Source organism: Bos indicus x Bos taurus, chromosome 7, assembly GCF_003369695.1.
Source record: "Bos indicus x Bos taurus breed Angus x Brahman F1 hybrid chromosome 7, Bos_hybrid_MaternalHap_v2.0, whole genome shotgun sequence".
NCBI classification, from domain to species: domain Eukaryota; kingdom Metazoa; phylum Chordata; class Mammalia; order Artiodactyla; family Bovidae; genus Bos; species Bos indicus x Bos taurus.
The window spans coordinates 48,231,449-48,248,138 of NC_040082.1; the positions used below are offsets into that span (position 1 = coordinate 48,231,449).

Genomic DNA, 16,690 nt, shown 5'->3' on the forward strand with positions numbered 1-16,690 from the left:
TAGGATTTCTTCCACAAAGATGTCTCTGTGCACTCTCATTCTTCAGGATGTCTCTTCTTTCATGTAGCTTCTCCAATACTCATTTTATAGCAAATCCTGGTTTTAGGAGAAAAACTGTACTTTTCAAGAAAAATATCTTGATTGGTGAACTACAGACCATTTCTATAACGGTTGGAGAGCAGCAGAAGGCAAATAAAAAGCAGGATTTTCTACCAGAGCTAAACTTTATTGAACTAGTCTTACATCCTCTAAGCTGCAGGCCCAAGTAATTCCAAAATTATCCCTAGGAAGTTCAAGAGAAAACAATGACAACTAATATTTAGTTGTAGAGGTATAAATAGAGAGCCTTGAAAGACCACAAATGAAGCTACTATGATGTAAATCACACATCTTTGAAGTTGAGTTATGGGTATTGATTTTCCATTAATTTCCTACTTTTCTATCCTTTCCAATTTTTGTTTTATAATAGACAAGACTACATAGAAATTTAAACCCAAAAGATCCAGGTAGTATATCTATAAAACATCTGAAAGGTATTAGGCATAATACCTTTCAGATGTTTCCTTCTTTCAGAAGTCACAAGAAAAAAAGTTCTATTGTCCATAGAATTTAGTAAAGGTAACAGATTAGCCAAATATTTTAGGATAAACTCAGATAAGTCTTAAAGCAATATTGATAGATTCTACAAAATTGAATTTCCCAATGAAACAGCTACTTCTGATTAATTATTGGACTATGCCAGAGGTTGCTCAATTAGAGAAATGGTTCTGTAATTTTGATCTGTCATAGTAGTTCACAAGGTACTTTAATAAAATATTTATTCCACACACTTTCCTTCTATTTGTAGCTCACTGAAGAAGAAAAGGGAACTTTAATACTTAGCTAACTTACTAGACTTTGGGCTCCCTAGAATGTCACTGTAACTGTGGTCGCAGTGATTTCCAACATCTGTATCCACTGCTACATGCAAAATGTTCTTGGGCACTTTAGACTAGTACTAACCTGTGTTGTATAAGATTTTCTTCTGGAGAATTCTGATAAATTAGACACCCTCCATGAGATCCTGATACTTCAATACTCTGATAATACCTCAATCTTTCTTTCCTCTGGCTCTTTGGTATTGGGCAGTGTTAAAATCAACTTTGATTATTGCCTGCTTCCTTTTGAAGTTTTATGAATTTCTTGACATTCAACTTTTTGTTCTTATAATTCAGCTATATTCTCAGAATACTCTCCCTCTTAAGGGAGCCCAAACATGCTTTAAGAGTAAATGTCTTATCGTATTTCTCTCATAGGAAATTCCAGACCCCCGCCAGTTGCCACTGGTAGCAAATTGGAAGACCTACTCGCTCTTCTTTGGAACAGCCATTTTTTCATTTGAAAGCATTGGTGTGGTAAGGTTTGAATTGAGGTAGACTCTCCCAGGTGCTGTGGGTGATGGCCTTCTGAACAGGAGCTGGGAGCTCTGGATTTCTGTGTGCAAGAGAGAAACTAACGTCTGACTTCACTTGGGTCAGTTTTCACCAGCAGGAGAAAGCAGGTTATCATGGCAGAGAGGTTAGAATGGTCAGGATATAGTTTTATTCCTGTCCCAATACATTTATTAAACATTTATCTTCATATCAACATACATTTCCTAATCTTTAAAAATCAAGATAAATGGAGGTGTACAATTTAAGTTACAGGATTTTTATGAAACATAAAAAAGTGTGTTTTTGGAAAGTATAGTATATTTACAGTGGAATATTGTACAGTCTCTACTTCCACACTTGAAAAAGGAAAGTGCTGTGTATAATTTTTTCTTCCAGTTTTTTGAGATATAATTGACATATAGCACTGTTAAAGTTTAAAGGTGTATGGCATAATGATTTTACTTATGTAGATCATGAAATGATTATCATAGGAAGTTTAGTGAACATGCATCATCTCATATAGATATAAAATTAATCAAATAGAAAAAATTTTTTCCTTGTGATGAGAACTTATGATTCACTTTAACCTTCATATATAGTGTTAATTATATTTGACCTACAGCACTATGTTAATTCCTGTTGCTTACAACAAATTTAGTATTTCTGTGGGTTTCAAAATGATCACCATGATAAATCTAGTAATGATAATGTCACAATACAAAGATATCACTTAGTTACTGACTATATTCCCCTTCAAAGGTATTACATAGTTATTGACTGTATTCTCTGTACTACACATTTCTCACCTGTGACTCATTTATTTTGCAATGAGTAGTCTGTGTCTCTTTGTGCCTCTATGCTTTTTACATTTACTATTAATTTATATACAGTACAATTCACTTTTATTTGATGTACATTGCTGTAAGTTTCAAGAAATGCGGAGTCATAGATGTACCACAGTCAGGACGCAGAACAATTGCCCCACCATGAAAAGCTGCCTTGTGTTGCCCCTTTTGCAGTCCACTTACCCCCACTCCCGTTAACCCCTGGCATTTACCTTCTGTTCTGTCTCTATTGTTTTATTTTTTTCCAGAATGTCATCCATATGGGATCAGATAGTATGTAACTTTTTAAGCCTTGCTTCTTTCACTTAGCTGCATGTAAGGTCATCCACATCGTTGCATGCATCAGGACCTCATTGCTTTCTACCCCTGAACATCCACGCATGAGCAGTACCATGATTTGCTTATCTATCGCCTGTTGAAGGACATTTAGGTTGTTTCTGGTTTCTGATGATTATGAGTAATGCTACTGTAAGCATTTGTATATAGGGTTTTGTGTAAACATATGTTTTCATTTCTCTAAGAATAGATTTTTTAGGTCACATGCTAATGTATGTTTAACTTTATAGAAAATTGCCAAACAGATTTCCAGAATGGCTGTACCATTTTTGCATTACCACCAGATGTACAAGAGTTAAGAGTTCCTTTGTATCTTTGCTGGTTCTTATCTGTATTTGTAATGTTTTTCTAAATTTAAGCCAATCTAATAGGTGTGTGGTGGTATTTTATTGTAATTTCATTTGCATTTTACTGATGACCAGTGATTCTGAGTCTCTTTTTTATGGTCTCATTTGATAGCTGTATATTGTCTTCAGTATAGTTCCTGTTCAGATAGTTTGTGAATTTTTAAAAAACTGAATTGTTGTCTTTTATTGTTGAGCTTTAAAAATCTTTGTATATTCTAAATGCAAATCCTTTATTAGACATGTAATTTGCAGATATTTTTTCTAGTCTGTAGCTTATCTTTTCAGTCTCATAACAGTGTCTTCTCTAAAGAAAAAGTTTTAACTTTGATAAAGTTCAACATATCAAAAATTTTCATTTATGGATCTTACTTTTCATGTTTTCTCTAAAATGCTTTGTCTAATCCAAGGTCACAATGATTTTTCTATTATTTTTTGTAAATATTTTGTTTTCATTGTACATTTAGATCTATGATCCATTCTGAGTTAATTTTCATTAAAAGTGTTTATATGTTGAAGTTCAGTTTTGAAAGGATGCCCAATTATTCCTGCATCATTTGTTGAATAGACTGCTCTCCATTTGAATTACCTTTGCATCTTTGTAAAAAGCTAATTGGTATATGAGTATGGGTCAGTTTCTGGACTTTCTATACTGATTCATTGATCAGTGTGTCTATCCTCTCATGAATACCAAAATACCTTGATAGCACAAGCTTTATCTTAAAATCATGTCATATTAGAGCTCCAGCTTTGTCCTAATTAGTATTTGTGTGATATATCTTTTTTTCTTCCCCTTAATGGACATATATCTAAGAAGCCCCTTCAATAGGGGTTCTCAGTTCTAAAATTTCAGCTTGGTTCTTTGGTTCTTATTCTTTCAGCTTCTTTACTGAGAACTTTTGTCTGTTGATTTGTTTCAATAGTGTTCTCCCTTACTTCAGAGCACTTGGTTATAATAATTGCTTTAAAGTCTTTGATATTTCCACAATTTGAGCATATTAAGATTGACATCTGTTGTCTTATCCCTTGAGAAGTGCTGAGATTTTCCTGGTTCTTTGTATGTTGATTAATTATAGACTGTATTCTATACATTTTGAATATTGTTTTATGAGTCTCTGGAGCATGGTAAAATCCTCTGAAGAATATTGATCTTTTATTTTAGCAAGCAATCAATCTGATTAGATTAAGACCACAAGTCCTGATCCATCTTCAGGAGATCATGGTTTTATTTATGTATTTGTTCATACATAGTTTTATTTGCAGGATTGACAAGGATGCAAGGTATAGAACAGGGGTAGCTTCAGCTGTACTTTCTTTAGTATAAATCTTTGATCAGTTTGCTTCGCACACTGGTTTTGTTCAGACCATGTATTAACCTCAGTGTTCAATAAGCATATCACAGCTTAGACCATGGTTTTAATATCAGACTAGTTTTCTATCACTTTAAAGTGATACTTGGCTTCACCTTGCCTTTATACTACCCAGAGACCAGATGGTGGTCCCCACGAAAGTTTAGTTCTCAAAAGCTTTCCTTTGATGCTTCACATCAGTTCCACATGTACAGCTCAGGGCTGAGCCCAGATTTCATCCACAGATTTAGAGGGTCGCTTTCTCTGGCTCCCTCCTTTCTGTGTTTTCCTGCACACTCACCAGTGTGCTGCACAGTCATTCAGCAGCTTCTTTTTCTGGTCCTCTGGCTAGAAAGTCAGGGTTTCAGCCTCCCTACCCGTCTATCCAGTTCTTGTGACTGGACCTCACTCAAGGGTGAGTATCTAAAGTAAAGAAAGGAGGAAAGGGTAATAGGGATTCCTTCCATGGGCATGCAGCCTGTGTGGTCACATGGGGCCCTGCCTTTTAGAAGGATCCCACTCTTGGTTTAATGCCCTGCATTCATCATACTGAAATTCTTGACCTTTGACCAAGTGGTTCTTCATTGTCATTCTGCACTGGGCCCCACAAATTATGTAGCCAATCCAACTCCCCTCTTACTCTTTGGACTCTCAAAGCACCTTTTCCCTGTTCCTCTGCTCCAAGAGAATTAGTGTGTCTCAGATTTTTAGGTGCCTCTGTAACCACTGCAATCACTGGTATAGCAGACTGTTGCTCTGTGCCTGAGACTTGCCTTGGGGGCACGGCTTGGAGAGTAAAAAGGAAGCAGGAATACTAGGAATTCTCTCCATGCTCTCCATCCCACAGGGTCCCCTATTTTAGGTCTTCCAGCCAGAAAGAGGGTTTCTGCTTGATTTTTTTTTTTCCATTTGCATCCACAACATAGTTCTAGGATTTGGGCTCTCCTTAACTAGGAGATACAAGAAGAAAAAAAAAATCAGGAAACTCATTGCCATAAAGGCCATTTTTACTGGTTTTGAGCAATTCACCTTCTATTATATATTTTTCAGAGTCCATGGCTAGTTGCTTAATATATTCTGTCCAGGGCTTTTAGTCTTAATCAGTGAGAGAGAGACGACATAGTATGCTTACAGCATCTTAATGAAACTGCAAACAGTGGCCAAACAAAGCACCCTTGCTGGCCAGGTTGGGCCACCCAGGGAGTTGACCTCCTTGGTCTGGTCAACCTGCAGAGCTCTTCCAGCTCTGAATGGTCCAAGGATCATTTTGTGACTCCAGGCCTGCCTTTCCTTTTTTCCCTTTAATTGTGGTAAAATGTACCTAAAATTTACCATCTTAACTTTTTAAAATTAGTTTATTTTTTATTGAAGAATAATTGCTTTACAAAATTTTGCTGTTTTCTGTCAAACCTCAACATGAATCTGCCATAGGTATACATATATCCCATCCTTTTTGAAACTCCCTCCCATCTCCCTCCCTATCCCGCCCCTCTAGGTTGATACAGAGCCCCTGCTTGAGTTTCCTGAGCCGTAAGTGTACAGTTCAATGACATAAAGTATATTCGTATTATTGTACAACCATCATCACCATCCATCTCTTTTCATCTTGCAAAACCAAAACTGTGTACCCACTAAACAATAACTCCTCATTTATCCCTCCCCTGGCCTGTGGGAATCACCAGTCTACTTTCTGACTCTGAGTCTGACTACTTGGGTTACTTCAATGAGTGGGATCACACAGTGTCTGTCATTTTGTGACTGGCTTAGTTCATTTAGCTTATGTCTTCAAAAGTTGTGCATGTTGGGCATATATCAGAATTTCCTTTCTTTAAAGGCTGAATAATATTCCATTGTGTGTATGGACCACACTTTGTTTATCCATTCCTTCATCAGCGGACATTTGGGGTGCCTCGAACTTGTGGCTACTGTGAACAATGCTGCTGTGAATGTAGGTGTACAAATTTCTGTGCATGTTCCTACTTTTGATTTTGTGTACATACTCCCAGAAATGGCATGCCTTCCTCTTGATGCCCATGTTCCTCTTTTTCCTCCTTTCTTCTTGCTGCTGCTGCTGCTAAGTCGCCTCAGTCATGTCTGACTCTGTGCAACCCCATAGACGGCAGCCCACCAGGCTCCCCCGTCCCTGGGATTCTCCAGGCAAGAACACTGGAGTGGGTTGCCATTTCCTTCTCCAATGCATGAAAGTGAAAAGTGAAAGTGAAGTCGCTCCGTCGCGTCCGACTCCTAGCGACCCCATGGACTGCAGCCCGCCAGGCCCCTCCGTCCATGGGATTTTCCAGGCAAGAATACTGGAGTGGGGTGCCATTGCCTTCTCCTTACATTGTGGTATTTCTTTAGGTTCTGCCCTTGGAGAACAAGATGAAGGATGCCCGCCGCTTCCCAGTCATCCTGTCTTTGGGAATGTCCATCGTTACTGCCCTCTACGTCAGTGTCGGGTCTCTGGGCTACCTGCGGTTTGGAGATGATGTCAAGGCCAGCATAACCCTTAACCTGCCCAACTGCTGGTAACTCCATGGGTCTCAGGTGGTGGGGACTCAGGGCCAGTGGGCACAGGAACATATAGGTCACTTTCTCCTCCCTTCCACAGAAGGCAAACTGAGGTCTGGAGGGCATCCACAAGGAGAAACAGAGCTGTCACGGGAACCCTGGGCTCTAGATTCTCTGTCCAGGGAGCTCTTCTTCAACAACAGTCTCCCATGTTGAGTGAGGCCTTGATAGCTTAGTGCGAGGAAGGACATGATTTAGGAAAATAGGGGGAAAGTCAGAGTCCTTGGTCACCTAAGGAGAGAAAGAAAGGGGCACGGAGGCCAAGAGGCAGAGAGAGGAACCAGTGGGCAGCTCCAATTACATTTACTAAGACTGTACTACCAAGTCTTGCAGAGTAGCTAGGATGAAAAAGTAGTAAAACAAGAAGTAATGAGGGAGGACCATTGGAACCTGGAAAATGTTTATATTTAAGTGACCCAATTCATACAACAGTTAGCTGACCCAGACTTCAATAATGCAGTATCTCAATAGATAGATGATCCCTATCACATTGTGCATCATTTTCTCCCACACTGAGGCATGTCATTCATTACAAGATACCTGTCTTTTGAAGGGTCACTTGGAGGCTTAAGTTATCTAAGTGGTGCTCCTTTCCCAAGCTGATCAATATCATTCATCAAGCAATTATTGTATCCCAATTACATGCAGATGAAAGTGTAGACACATGGTGATGGGAGGGTATTGATGTGAGCAGACTATAATTTTGAGCTTCATGATCTTTTCAGCTTGTGATCCAATGGAAATGGGGAAGGGATAGTGTATGTACACAAATGCAACTTAGGAATGAAAAAAGAAGCCCTCCAGAATAGTGGAGAGGCCTTGAGGACTCCCCAGTAGAAAAAGTACATTGGAGTGGGAGTACAGGGGATCATCCTGTCCAATGAGATGGCTCCATCCAAACAAGGACAACTGCAGCACCCTGGATCCAGGTCCCAGTTACACCAACCCTTAGCTTATGGTCATGGGTGGTTTATTTAACTTCTCTGACTCTCATTTTCCTCTTCTAAAAAACAGAGTTATCATGTGGATCACGTTGGATATGTCTAAAGGCATCTGGCATGTAGTGCTTCCTTGGGAATTTCAAAAAGTAGGTGGGGACTGCACAGATGGAGGGAGTAGAGAGGGTGTTCCAGGCAACAGAACTCGTGTAAGCAAGAAACCCAGAAATATGAAAGTTAGCCTTTGTAAGGAATGGACTGAGTGTGCACAGACAGGTTTACTCAACAGGCCAGATGCATCTACCACATTATTGAACTAAAGGGGAAAAGCCTTACCTCCGTAGGTCATAAAAGGCATCAATAACACTCAACACCCCCCATCATGTGGTCTCTCTGCCCCTAGCCTGAGACCTCTAAGTAACCCTGTCTCTTCTTTTATCCCTCTTTGTAAACTACCTCTTCCCCCAAGGATTTGGGATTCTGCAGTTCTTTCAGCCTACTTGAAGTATTTGTTGATATGCCAACAGTTTTGAGGGATCCAGAGAATTCCTAAGAACACACAGAGATTACAAAGGAGCAGATCTTTTAGACCCAGGTCTTCACTACTTATCACTTGTATCTCCCTGAGCAAGGTACCTGGCCTGAACTTCTCTTTCCTAAAATCTAAAATCCAGCCTCAAGTGATAATGGTTTGTGAAGGTGTTATTTATACCCATACCCGAGATTCTTTTTAGAGGTAACCCTCTCAACTGCTTCCATTTGAGTCTGTGACGATTCTGTCTCTTACCACTGCATGCCCTTCCGTGACTTCCTCTTGCAGGTGGTCCCTCCCCATCATTTTCAGACAAGGAAACATTTGCCCACAAGACTGTTCCAAGGTCAGAGGTTAATGTACAAAGATTCCAGGTGTCAGAGCACGTTGGCCTTGAGAGCACTGCTCTGGTTTGTCCTGCAGGCTGTACCAGTCAGTCAAGATCCTCTACATTGTTGGAATCCTGTGCACCTACGCCCTGCAGTTCTACGTCCCTGCGGAAATCATCATTCCCTTAGCCACCTCCCGCGTGTCGAAGCGCTGGGCCCTGCCTCTGGACTTGTTCATTCGCCTCGCCATGGTCAGCCTGACATGTGAGTGGAAGGCAGAGCGCCTGGTTTTTCCAGAGAGCTATCAGGAATCAGCCAGATGGTAGACGATAGTCACAATAACCAGCATTAATTGCATACTGTAACTGCATTTCTGGGGCCATTCTAAGGCTTTCAAAGTAGTAATTCATTTTATTTAAGCTTGAGGAATAACTTCATTCTTACATCTACCTAATTAGATAGATTTACTGGTGTCCAGCTTGAGGGAATAACAACTTATCAAGTAATAATTACAAAAGAATTGACTTTCATTAAACACCTACTGTGTGCTGTCCTCTGAGCTAAGCTCTTTCTCTCCTATATTTCATAATATTTTCTTCAGTCTTTGCAGGAACTCTTATGACGTAGGACTATGATAAACTCTCCATTAAATGAGAAAGCTGAAGGAGGGAGTGAGAAGCAATTGGGCAGGAAGTGCCAGAGGTGGGATTTGAACCCAAGTCATCTCAGTCCAGACCCATCACAGTTTACCTCCAGGACAGAGGTTGAAAATGGTGGCCAGTGGCAGCCCTCCTTGTGCTCTAGGCCCTATGATCCAGGGTTCCCCTCACTTTTAGTATTTTAGTGGGGGTGAAGATGATAGAGATTCCTGCATAGTGTGTGCTCCGGCCCCCTGTACCTAAGGCTCCTTTTAATTGTGATTCTTGTTGTGCTAGACCAGCCCATATAAATCACGGGACACGGATTTTCTTCCTTTGAAATCATTTATTCCCAGTTTGTCCTTGGAGGCAGGGACACCACCATACAGAATATTAGAGACTCTAGAAAGATCAGTGAATTTGCCTTAGATATGAAGATAACAATTCCTTAAGCTTTTGCATTTGCCCCAATCAGTACAGTAAAGAATCTGCCTGCAATGTGGGAGACCCAGGTTTGATCCCTGGGTTGGGAAGATCCCCTGGAGAAGGGCATGGCAACCCACTCCAGTATTCCTGTCTGGAGAATTCTATGGACAGAGGAGCCTGGCAGGCTGCAGTCCATGGGGTCTCAAGGATTCCGATACGACTGAGTGACTAATGCTTTCACTTTCTTTTCAATCAGTACGTATGCAAACAAGTAAAAATAATAAAGTAGGAACTTCCCTGGCAGTCCAATGGTTAAGAATCCATGCTTCCACCCTAGGTTTAACCCCTGTTGTTGTTCAGTCGCCAAGTTGTATCTGACTCTGTGACCCTGTGGACTGCAGTACTTCAGGCCTCCCTGTCCCTCACCATCTCCCAGAGTTTGCCCATTTTGATCCCTGATCAGGGAACTAAGATGCTGCATGCCACATGGTATGGCCAAAAGACAAAAGAAAAACAAATAATAAAGTAATAGTGAAGTAATAATAAAAATAACTTTTCTGAGTGCTTTGCATGAATTAACTTCTTTAAGACTTTAAAACCATTTGCAGTATGAACAATAATACCTAACAGGATAGACACCATCCCCATTTGGCAGATGAGGAAAAAAGCTGAGAAAGAGTTGGAGACTTAACTCAAGGCCACACAGGGAGAATCCTGCCTTCCAGTCCTGATTTGTGCTGTTATACCACATTCCATTGTAGCAGACCTGGGGGAAGCTTCTGTGTTTTGCTTGTAATCAGGATAATTGTCCATCAAGTGAAATAAAAAATGTAAAAGCCCAGGCCTATAAAACATCATACAAAAAACATATATATTATAAATCATATAATTTCAGGATCTTTAGCTTTAAGTGTTTCTTTGTTAGACATTTTATGACATGTATGTAAATCTTGGAGAAGATACTCCTTTAAAGGAACCCTGTAATCTTATTCCCACTGAAGACCCCCTTTCTCCTGTGAGTAATTACTCATTCTAATTGTTTGCAAGTAAGAGGTGTTTGTAGTCCTGTTAATTATTAATGTTAGTTCCACAAAGGCAAGGGGTTTCTTCGTCTGTTTTGTACATTGATATATTCCAAACAGCTGGGACAGTTCCCAGCACTGTTGTTTAGTGTTATTTATTAAGTAAAAGCTTAATCATTAAACATGTAGAGATTTGAAATGTACCTCTGTGGCATGAAAATTATCTTAAACAAAAAACATTAGTACAAGCAGCCTCGGGGGAAAACCCTTATCTAAATGTCCTTTGTGAATTAAGCAGAATATTCTGAAAAATACAGGCACCATAAATCCCCTTTCTGGGAGATTTTCAGTCAGAGAGACTAACCATCATCACAGTCTAAGTAATTTAATTAAATAACACAGAAGCTCTCCCCCACTTTAATTCCTCTTTTGAAGTGAGTATGTAAATCCCTATCTTTGTTTAGGGACCCAGTTCATATGAAGGCTGTGTGTGTTTGTGCTCAGTTGCTCAGTCATGTCTGACTCTTTGTGACCCCATGAACTGCAGCCCACCAGACTCCTCTGTCCATGGAATTTTCCAAGCAAGAATACTGGAGTGGGTTGCCATTTCCTCCTCCAGGGGATCTTCCTGACCCAGGGATCGAATATCTCTTGCATCCCCTGCATTGGCAGGAAGATTCTTTACCACTGCATGGCCTAGGAAACCCCATATGAAGGCTTCCTAACCCTAAATCAACCTTGTCTTTCCTTCTGTTAATCTGCCTGTTGTCAGTTAAATTCAAAGACCCCCAAACACTGAACCTAAATGAGAAGAGGGAAAGTTTTTCTTTTCAATACTATTAATGTCTGTATTTGAAAGATGATTGAAAGGAGACACACTATAATTTTAATGTGTAACCTTTAGTGACTGTGGTTGGTGGTATTATAGGAGTTTCAGCTTTTCTTTATGTAGCTGTATGTGTAAGAAACAATTGGTATATGTTTTAATTAGAGGATTTTTAAAGCAAAATTTAAGACTTTGGCTAAGCCCAGAAAGTTCCATCTATCCTGTATCATCTCCTGCAGGCATCTTGGCTATCCTCATCCCCCGCCTGGACCTGGTCCTCTCCCTGGTGGGCTCCCTGAGTGGCAGTGCCCTGGCCTTCATCATCCCACCCCTCCTGGAGATCAGCACCTACTACTCAGAGGGCCTGAGCCCCATCACCATCATCAAGGACACCCTGATCAGCATCCTGGGCTTCGTGGGCTTTGTGATGGGGACCTACCAGGCCCTAGATGAGCTGATCCAGTCAGGAGACTCTCCCACCTTTTCCAACTCCACTATTTTTATTCAGTGAATATGGTACTGCTTCTTTCCACCAGCACCTTGACACTTAATGACACAAATATCTTTTATGTGCATTATCTGTATTTTGGGGCTTTACCTTTCTCTGGACTAAGTCACAGTGAAACAAGCACGGACTTACCAAGATAAGGTCTAGGTGGTAATTTAAAAATTTTTGTGTGTTTATTTCTTTTCTTTCCATCTCTAGCTTTCCCCTACACTGAGAGCTCTCCCTCTGAAGGCTCTTGATTCCATCCAACTTTTTGGCAGTTCACATGATGAATTTCTTACCTTGAGTGGGGCTATGCAAGAGGAAGCCAACAGGGGGGATCCAAGAGGCAGCGACTGACAGAAGGAGGGGCAGCCTGCTAAGGCTACGGTGATTTGGTAAAGGGTGTCCTTTTTTCCAGTGGACATAATCCATAATCCAGCAAAGTGTGAATAGCTCCAGCATCAAAGCAGTAGGATCCAGAGGTCCAGTGCAAACTGCAGCTGTCAGACAGAAAAGAGCCATCATGTTTAAATCAAGGGCAATAAACTTTCTCGACAGCTGGATAAAGTTTTGGCCCAGTTCAAAGATCTCAACAAAGCAGTCCTCATGAAAGTAGATGTGCCAATGGTAGGGGCAGGGTTGTGGGGGTAGGCAGGAGCTAAACAATGACACTATTTCATTATTTACCTCTTGATTCTTGTTATTTTTAACCTCTTAATTCTTGCAACAAGCATTCTTGCTTACCCACCACACACCAAGCAAAGTTCAAGGTTCTTGTAATAGATTGCAAAAATGGCCTCAAATTCCTCTTGACAATGTCATGTTGCAGCTCCTCCCATCAAGAAGTAAAATCTGTATCTCTGCCCTTTGAATCATGTTATGGCCTTGTAACTTGCTTTGGCCAATGGGACATTAGAGAATGTGATGCAAGCAGAGGAATGGTGATGGCTCATGCATTGGAACATTCATCATCATGCTTTGTGGAGCCAAGAGCACCAGGTGTAGAAGCCAGGGCTAGCCTACTGAAGGATGAGAGACTGTGTGGAGCAGAAATTAATCATCCCAGTTGAGCCGCATCTCCCAGAACAGCCAGACCGCCAACATCCTAGACACGAGTGAAGTATCCTAGACTATATCTAGCCCCAATCACATTGGCCCAGACCATAAGTATTACTCAGATGAGCCACAGAATTATGAGAAATAATAAATGTTTTTAGTTTTAAGCCATAAGATGTGGAAGGTTTTATGAGCTAAAGCTAACTGATACATTACTCTAAAGGGGAGACACTAATAAATGAGAAGAATCTGCATCCTCAAGCTAGTGTTCGCTACACTGGGGAATAATGACAGATCATCAAGTGAGTTAGTACTATATAGGTCCTTATAAGGGCAGGGGGACACTAACTGCTCTGGAGTACTGAGCATAACTTTCCATCAATGATACCATTAGAGCTGGATTTTGAGTAGAACTTGGGTCTCCCAGCACTGAATCTGACCCTTCCTCCACTCAGTCCTGCTGCCTCAACATACCCGTGCCTTTTCTCATGTCTGACATTGGCTGGCAACCAAGGGCCCATCAACCCAACACATCACTTCAACCTTCCTGTTGGTGACTGCTCCCTCCCTCCCCCTAAAATCTAAAATTGAGGAAAGGCATCTAGATAAATGACATGTTGTAGGCAGATTTGTAATTCAGTGAGGAGTAAGAATGTTTCCCATTACAGTCTCTGTGGTTTGGGAAAGTGGCCCATGCTTATTTCAGCCTCGGATTTAAGAGAACATTTTCAAAAGCCCTTTCCTATTTATTTTTATCCATCATCCTACCTTTGCAGTCTAGGGAAGGTATGGAGGGCTGAGGGGAGTGTCTACCCCAGTTCCCAAGTCCTGGTCTCCTCTTTTTGTGTGTTACTTTCTACCTGCTAAATTCCAGAAAAATGCTTCGTGAACACAAGATCCCATCCAGATCCCACAGTCTGCAGAGTACCTGCTGGGAGATGGACACTCATAGTCTATGCAGTGGTCCACAGACCACCTGGCCAGAGAGCTGGGTGTCGTATCTACATCAGAAATGTAGAAGACCCAGAGTACTGCCACTGATTGGTTCAAAGCCTTTGCAAAGTGGTCTTCTCTCTGAACTTGTCTCTTCCACTCTGCTCAACTATTACCCTACCCAACCTTGCTAGGTTAAAGATTATTTTCTCTGTTGTTAAAAAATGGTCATTCCTATTCTCCAAGGACAAGCCCCTACTGTATAAGAGAATCAGGTTAATCTTGTCATAGAAAAATCTGGCTAAAATTAAATCTTGGAAAGAAAAAATAAATTTAGAGACACTGATATAAGCAATAAAAGCAATCTGGGGAAACTTAGTAGTTGTCAGCAACACTGATGATACCAACTATTAGAATTGTGTGAGTGTTGAAGGTATTAAATGTTTTAAATTGTTCAATACACACAGCCTTCCGCCTCCCTACCACCCTATGCTATGCTAAGTCACATCAGTCGTGTCCGACTCTGTGCGACCCCATAGACAGCAGCCCACCAGGCTCCCCCGCCCCTGGGATTCTCCAGGCAAGAACACTGGAGTGGGTTGCCATTTTCTTCTCCAATGCATGAAAGTGAAAAGTGAAAGTGAAGTCGCTCAGTCGTGTCCAACTCTTAGCGACCTCATGGACTGCAGCCCACCAGGCTCCTCCATCCATGGGATTTTCCAGGCAAGAGTACTGGAGTGGGGTGCCATTGCCTTCTCCGTCCTATCACCCTACTGATTCTTTAATTTTTGGAGCTTGCTTTTGAATCAAGGATCAGAGAAAATTCTTCCATCCCTCAGTGAACATGTCTTAAGTGTTTTGCATGTGATTATCTCATGTAATCCTCACAGTGAAACTCTAAGATGTGTAGTGTCATTGTTCTTATTTCCTAGTTATGAAAATAGATTTTGAAATACTGAGTAACTTGCTGATGATCAAACATGTAGTAACAAATGGGTCAGGCCTGAAACCTTTGCACCACCACATTCCTCACTGCTTTGTAGACCCCAGGAGAGACCTTTGAATGATGGTGGTTAAAGTAAAAATTGAAAAAATGTGTCCAGTGGATTATACATTTTGAAAAATTAGAAACCCCACAGCTTCTCCTTATAAGTAATAAATCAGCTATGAACTAAGGAGGGGTTTCTGGAGACTGTATGGTGAATCAGGAGCAAAGCAGGGTTTCCCAGCCACCCTTCAATCCTTCCTGATGCTATTTAAACTCTTTTCAGGCCTAGAGAGAGAAGAAAGTCTTCTCTGCTTTTTATACAAAAATACCCTGATTCTGATATCAAAATCTGAAAAAACACACATAAAAAAACATGACCAAATGTAAACATAAATACAAGCATCTTTTAAAAATAGCAGATAGGATCTAGCAGCATATTAAAAGAACAGTATACCATAGAGCTTTTCCTATGAATGCAAAAATGATTTGACATTAATAAATCTGTTACAGTAGGTAGCTCTAGAGATAAGGGAAGAAAAAATAATAGAATTTCATGATGTAATTCTGACTTTCAAAGAAAACTCAATATTATAAAAAGATAAGAAACAACATGATCTGAGAAGGAGGAAGAAGGTGATTTCTGAGGCAGCATCATAATTACCAGTGAAGCACTAAAAGCAGTTTCAGCAAAGTGAAATTAGAAAAGGATGTTTGATGTCATTATGTTATTAACACAAAAAAAGTAATATAAGGTATAAGTTTTGGTAAGAAAGAAATATTTGCAGTACAATTAACTGGAACACTCAGAAAAATTAACAGAATGCTGCTAGACACAAAAGGAATCAGTAAAATAGAAGTAATGAAACAAAATCTGCAAAATCATTACCTTTCCTGAATACTGATTGTCATCAAAAAATGAAATGAGTAGAGTGATACCAGCAACATGGATGAGTGGGGAGCTACCCTCTCAACAACCAAACACCCACAACTTAATAAAGGTGCCTCTGCCCAACACACAAGACAAGGGAGAATTCTACACATCTGCACATTCTACACATTCTACACCTTTATACCTAAAGGTGGGTAGACAGAAACACAAAGAAGAGGCAGAACCAAGGGAACAGCAGAGTTGGTGCCTGTAATCCCAGTCTTTTGACCATGGCAGCTAAGTCCACATCTTCAGAGAACCCAGTAGCAGAAGGGAAGGTGTATCTGCAGATGAAGGCGATGAGCTGGAGTCATGCATGCCTCAGTAGCTTGAGGGATAGGGTCCCAGGCCCCATTGTAACTGTTACCCAGTTACCTATGGCTGCTGGTACAGCTGTGGTCAGGAGGCCTGCCCTCCACTTCGTCTGCAATGGTGGAGCCCTCAAACCTTACAACACCAGATACAGTAGAGGCACCTGCAAGACCCCAGCTCACTGTGCTCTCCTCCACGCCCGCCACCATGGCAGCAAAACCTGCAACTCGGGATCACAGATGCTAGGGAAGATGCCCACCATCCTAGTGACAACAGTGGCTCTGACAGAAGCAAGGCAGTAAGGACTCCAGAGCCACAAGAATAATAACAAAGTCAGAGGGCCACACCTCTTAGCAAAGACTGGAAAGTACCAACTCTCAAATATAACCAGGGGCAGCTCAAGTTAAGAGAGACCAAA

At 40.9% G+C, this 16,690-nt stretch overlaps 1 protein-coding gene across 1 annotated transcript in view; it reads left to right on the forward strand.

The window, feature by feature from the left end:
• Nucleotides 1-14,504, forward strand: part of LOC113895136 (proton-coupled amino acid transporter 2-like) — a 28,937-nt gene extending 14,433 nt beyond the window's left edge. Inside the window, exons 7-10 of the mRNA XM_027545914.1 lie at nt 1,296-1,394; nt 6,645-6,811; nt 8,748-8,917; nt 11,805-14,504. Coding sequence (XP_027401715.1) covers nt 1,296-1,394; nt 6,645-6,811; nt 8,748-8,917; nt 11,805-12,076 — 708 coding nt within the window. The 3' untranslated portion in view covers nt 12,077-14,504. The remainder of the gene's footprint in view (nt 1-1,295; nt 1,395-6,644; nt 6,812-8,747; nt 8,918-11,804) is intronic.
• The last annotated feature ends 2,186 nt before the right edge of the window (nt 14,505-16,690 follow it).